Source organism: Myotis lucifugus, unplaced genomic scaffold (assembly GCF_000147115.1).
Source record: "Myotis lucifugus unplaced genomic scaffold, Myoluc2.0 scaffold_4, whole genome shotgun sequence".
Taxonomy (NCBI): domain Eukaryota; kingdom Metazoa; phylum Chordata; class Mammalia; order Chiroptera; family Vespertilionidae; genus Myotis; species Myotis lucifugus.
In genome coordinates this window covers 21,671,229-21,677,443 of record NW_005871052.1, presented here as the reverse complement: position 1 = coordinate 21,677,443, position 6,215 = coordinate 21,671,229, and the positions used below count along the sequence as shown (strand labels likewise).

The following is a 6,215-nucleotide window of genomic DNA, read 5'->3' as shown; positions in this document are numbered from 1 at the left end:
GGTAAATCTTGGTTTAGCTGCTGTCAGTATAAAAAAGAACTGGGAGAATTCACTGAACCATCAATATAAACCAACTGTGTGATTCAACTCCCCCAAAAGCTACATTTGGGTACATAAATAAAATCACAGAGTTCAGATTAAAGCAAAACAAGAAAATAAAACATAATCCTACTGCTAACAGCCGTTGTCAAAATAAATTCAATGTCACATACTATTATGAATATCATGTTTTAAGAAAAAAAAATGACAAGTCAGATTGGGTCTCAACTACAGTGACCTTGATGGCTTCAGCTTCAAAGCATGTCATTGGAGAAATGATTGAAGGATCTGGAGAATGGAAAAGAAAAAAGACACAGGATAGTTGTGAATATTTGGGGATCTGTCATGTGATAAGGGGGAGTAGATGTGTGTGTTGCTTTAGTGGGAAAAATCGGGTCTAACCATCAGGCTGAAGATGAAAGGAGGCTGATTTCCATATAATTTAAGTGAAAATGCTCTACTTAGTTTTGTCAACTTGATATTATCATGAAAGGGATTTGTTGTCCCCACCCCCCCAATCTCCACTCAACTGTGGACATAGAATGTGAAAGAAGTGACAGTGTCCCAGTTCTGAGCCTAGACCACCCACAAAGGCTCAGCAGTTCTGCATGCTTTGACTTTCTCAGAGCCCTGCCACCATGAGACTAACAGGCTTGGGAAGTAGAGACCACATGGACGTGAGCCATTCCTAGACCAGTACAGCTGTCCTAGACCAGTCATTCCCAACTGACCCACAGGGCTAAGTGTGTACTAATGAGCAAGTTCAGTCAAGATCAGCATAGCCTGACCCAGACCAGAACTTCTCAATTTCCCTGTATATTATTGAACAACAATAAATGCTTATTAATTAAACCACTAAATATTGGGTACTCACAATAGCTAGCTGACACAGTGATGACCTCTTTTCACCTTTCCAGGCAAATGGCAACAGAATCTCTACTTACCCCAGACTATTCCCTCAAGACTCCCTCCTTCAGAAATCTACAAATAAGAAGTAGGCCTCAGCCTCTATGCTCATGGATGCTACTAAAATCCAGGGTACACACAACAAGCTATCTCTGAAGGAAACATCACTGGGATGGGTCTATGGGTTCCCAGCTTACAAGACAAGGAGTGAAGTACTTGGCTACCTATGTTATGAGTACCCTTCATTTTGAAACCCTACTTTAGGTGGCTTGTTATAGAAGTCCCTATTCCAGTGATGGCAAACCTTTTGAGCTCGGCGTGTCAGCATTTTGAAAAACCCTAACTTAACTCTGGTGCCGTGTCACATATAGAAATTTTTTGATATTTGCAACCATAGTAAAACAAAGACTTATATTTTTGATATTTATTTTATATATTTAAATGCCATTTAACAAAGAAAAATCAACCAAAAAAATGAGTTCACGTGTCACCTCTGACATGCGTGTCATAGGTTCGTCATCACTGCCCTATTCTCTCACCTTTTCCCTACAGGTATTTCTTATAGAATATGAGGTTGGGGATGTAGGGCTGCTTTGTAACTCTTGTAAGATCCTGAAAAAAAGAATCTGGCCAATACTTAGTGGCTTTTTTTCTGAATGCAGCATATCCAGCACTTGGACCTGAAATCACTTCTGGAAAAAAAGAAAAAGTCCTACTTAATTCACTATATGAGAACAATGTTCTAGCAAGTGTTTTATCAATGGAACAGTGTCTTCTGAGTACTGAGAGCTCCACTGCTAAACACAGTCAAATAGGGACTAATGCATCACCTTTCAGAGACATCAAAGACGGGATTTCTAAATATAATGTAAAGTCAGACATGATGACCTCTTAGATCCCTTTCACCTCTTAGCATTCTACAAGTTCAGGAGAAGCACTGCTGGCTAAAAGATAAATGGAATTTCAAGGCCATCAACTTTGCCATTGTGAGCAGCCGAAAGAATGCCACAAACAACTGTCTCCCTCTAATTTCTTGTTACATGAGCAAAATAAACCCCAGGTGTTTAAACCTGTAGTCAAGTGTAGTCCCTTGCAGCAAATGTATCCCTAATCATGCTGAGGAAATTAAGACATTTTTGGGGGGGAGACCAGCAGCCTGACTCTGTACCTAGTTAATCAGTACATTCCTGTTAGCCTATAGCAGTGATGGCGAACCTATGACATGCATGTCAGAGGTGACACGAGAACGCATTTTTTTGGTTGATTTTTCTTTGTTAAATGGCATTTAAATATATAAAATAAATATCAAAAATATAAGTCTTTGTTTTACTATGGTTGCAAATATCAAAAAATTTCTATATGTGACACGGCACCAGAGTTAAGTTAGGGTTTTTCAAAATTCTGACATGCCGAGCTCAAAAGGTTCGCCATCACTGGCCTATAGTCTAGTCACTGCCCCTTCCTTAATTATCTGGTCTTGCAAGACCTATTTACCTAAATACTCACATTTTATAGAAGCCATAAATCATGAACAATACACAACCCCCAGAGGGGGTTATCAGTGCTGACACCAGGTCAGGCCTTTAGTTGTGGTCTCACGTCCCCCATCCCAACACATGGGGCTTTTTGCAAAGCCCGTGAAAGACCTGGAAGTATGATCCATATATGGGAGACAAAGAAACCAAAGGGTATAAAGAGAAAGCTTCATCCATATTGGCTTACTCAGGATTTGGAGAACTGACCCCCTGAGTCACTGTACTAATACATGTGAAACATCTGAAAATAAATGGGTTTATCCTGGACCTCCAAGTATGCCTGTGTAATTTTCGGTCACCTGGTAAATTCTGTAACAATCACACAATGGACACTATCAATGTTTGCCTCTGCGACACACCCCAACCCATGTTTCAATTATAACTGCCTTTCTCCTTCTTGGTGAGGAATTCCTTCCACAGATGTTAAGGAGATGATTGGGATTAGTCAAGACCTGCATAAATTGTAGCCATCTGAATTTTTAAGAGGACCATGGCCATTTCCTTTTTCCATATATATTTGATTTATTAACTCCCAGAGGACTTATATTTTTTCAAATCCTTTGAGGGCATTGCACAGATAAATTTTTGTGACACTGACATTTACAAGATAGGGTTTTATTTTTCTGAAAAGAATATAAAAACTAGCAGTGCTTGATTGGGACCAATGTGCTGTTGCTTGCTGACCTCTGAACTATAGGACATCTTCATTTTCAAAAACCTGAGAAAAAATGGGGTTACTTGTAAACTCAAACAGACTATATCACACCTGGGCTTTCCCTTTGTCCCTGACTGCACATGGAAAAAAAATGAACTGGGAAAAGGCTATAGTGGCATACACATACATGATTCACCTTGGTCAATGCCCATTCCAGTTATAAGTCCTTAGAAAACAGAGATACTCTGGTACTTTTTGAGCACTTACTACCTGCCTGTGGCTGTGGAAGGTATTTTAACATAAATGTTAATACACCAAGGTTCAAGACCTCAACTTAAGGCCCTGATATATCTTAAGAATCACATTCACTCTGAGGTAACCAGGATGAGGGAGATAGTTGTAACATGCAAATGTCCTGTGACCCACCCATAAATGAAGAAATTCTACCACTTAGTTTGTAATGTAGGCAGAAAGAAGATAGTATTAAGGGAAGTAAAATTAATGAGTGATTTATTTTTTAATTCTAAGTTTAGTATTATCTTCAATATGTATTTTTCAACTTAAGGCTTTTAACTCATTTTTGCTTATCTATGTAGTAAAACTTATCAGAACATCTAGTTTTCATTTACTAACTGGAGGCCCGGTGCATTAAATTTGTGCACGGGATGGGGGGAGGTTTCCTCAGCCCAGCCTGTGCCCTCTTGCAGTCCGGGACCCCTCATTCCTTACCCCCACCTGCTCACTGCTCCTTAGCACTGCTGTGGAGGCGGGAGAGGCTCCCACTACCACCACTGTGCTTGCCAGCTGTGATCCTGGCTTGTAGCTGAGCGGTGCTCCCCTGTGGGAGCCCACTGACCACCAAGGGCCAGCTCCTGTATTGAGCATCTGCCCCCTGGTAGTCAGTGCACATCTTAGTGACCGGTCATTCCACTGGTTGTTCCACCATTCAGTCGATTTGCATATTAGGGTTTTATTATATAGGATAATATTAATGTTTGAAAGGGGCTATCTCCTCTTCTCATATGAAAGTTTTTCACTATGTCCATGCACATAAAGGTGGGGCTTTTTTCGGGGGAGGGGATCTAGCTTAACCAAAACCTGCCCTTAATTTGATAATGTTAGAGTAGCCCAAAGGTTAGAGAACTGTTCATTTAAAAGCTGAGATAACTATGCAAACTGAAAGAAGACAGAGAGTGCTCTTGTTTTCATTATTTACCATAAAGAAGCTGTTACAACCAACTGTGTCAGGTGGTTTACAACTACCACTGAAAGACAGAGGCAAAATCCAAAGAGGATTTTCAGCCTACAGCAAGCTGTATTTTCCAAAATGGTCACTGCAGTGAACTTCCAGAACTCTATTTACTCTTCCCCAACAAGAATCAGTTTCCTGCCCTCCTCTTCCCTTCAACTTCATAAGGATTCCTAACTGCTTCAACAAGGAAAATACAGCATAAATGAGGTCACAGGACTTCCAAGGAAGGATCACAAAAGGTGATACTCTTCTACCTGGTCCTCTCTCTTGTCTTAGGACACTAACCCTTGAAAGCAGCCACCATGCTATGAAGCCAAACCAGCCCAAACAGAGAGATGAAACAAAGAAGATCTGAGACCATGAGCAATAGCCAGCATCAACAATCTACACTAATAAAAGAGAAACATGGTAATTAGCGTACGACCGCTACCCTTCCCATTGGCTAATCAGCATATCCTTATGCAAATTAACTGTCAGCCAAGATGGCGGCCGGCAGCCATGCACTGAAGCGAGCAGGGAGGCTTGCTTGCTCCAGTGACAGCGGAGTCCAATGTTCCCCGCACTTGCCAGCCTCTCAGCAGCAACTCTAAGCAACTATGTACTATGTACAAATATAGAAGCTAAACAAAACCCCAGAAACCGGCTTTCAGTCAGGCGGGCTTCAGCCAGCCGGACTGCAACATTGTATCAATGTTTTCAGCAGCGAGGCCTCAGAGCTAAAGCTGGCCCAGAATAAAAAAAAAAAGAAAAAAAGGAAAAAAGGAGTGGTTGGGAGCTTCAGTCACCCGCCAACCGGAAAACGGCCCTCAGCCCCTCAGCCAGCCTGGCCAGGCACCCCAGTGGGGAACCCCACCCTGATCCAGGACACCCTTCAGGGCAAACCAGCCTGCCCCCACCCATGCACCAGGCCTCTATTCTATATAGTAAAAGGGTAATATGCCTCCCAGCACCGGGATCAGCAGAGCAGCGAGGCTACCGGCACCAGGATGAGCATGACGGGGGCAGCACCCAAACCCCCTGATCACCCTGCGGCTCTGTGTGTGACAGGGGGCGGGGCCACAACCTCCCTATCTGCCCTGCTCTGTTCGTGACAGGGGAAGGCGCCCCAATACCCTGATCAGCCCTGCTCTATGCCTGATAGGGGGGAGCTCCACAACCCCCGGATTGGCCCTGCTCTGTGTGTGACAGGGTGCGGCGGCCCAACCCTCCCCCCCCACGGGTCCTGCTCTGTGTGTGACAGGGTAGAGCCATAACCTCTCCATCGGCCCTGCCCTGAGTGTGACAGTGGCGGCGCCCCAACCCCCTGATCGGCCCTGCTCTGTGGGTGATAGAGGGTGGCGCCCCAACCCCCCTCCACAGGCCTTGCTCAGTGTGTGACAGGGTAGAGCAATAACCTCCCCATTGGCCCTGCCCTGAGTGTGACAGGGTGCAGAGCCCCAACCCCCTGATCCGCCCTGCTCTGTGTGTGACAGGGGGCGGTGCCTCAACTCCCCTATAGCCCCTACTCTGTGAGTGACAGGGGGGAGCTCCTCAAGCCCCTGATGGGCCTTGCTCTGTGCATGGCAGGGGGGAGCTCCTCAACCCCCTGATGGGCCCTGCTCTGTGCGTGACAGGGGGGAGCTCCCCAACCCCCTGATCGACCCTGCTCTGTGTGTGACAGGGTACGGAGCCCCAACCCCCCTGATGGGCCCTGCTCTGTGAGTGACGGGGGCAGGGCCCCAACCCCCTGATCGGCCCTGCTCTGTGAGTGACAGGGGGCAGGGCCCCAACCCCCTGATTGGCCCTGCTCTGTGAGTGACAGAGGGTTTCATGGTCACCTCCCCATCGA

At 45.1% G+C, this 6,215-nt stretch overlaps 1 protein-coding gene across 5 annotated transcripts in view; it reads right to left on the bottom strand.

Moving 5' to 3' along the window:
- Positions 1-209: 209 nt before the first annotated feature.
- LOC106699171 (membrane transport protein XK-like) overlaps positions 210-6,215 on the bottom strand; it is a 25,521-nt gene continuing 19,515 nt past the window's right edge. For 4 of the 5 annotated variants that reach the window (XR_002832251.1, XR_002832248.1, XR_002832249.1 and 1 more), the window contains one exon: positions 210-327. Coding sequence is in view for 2 of the 5 variants with exons in the window: in XM_023764764.1 (XP_023620532.1) it covers positions 224-327 (104 nt within the window). In the remaining 3 variants the exon portion in view is untranslated. Of the gene's footprint in view, positions 328-3,079; positions 3,199-6,215 lie in introns of those variants that run through there. The other variant, XM_023764770.1, reaches the window with a different exon arrangement.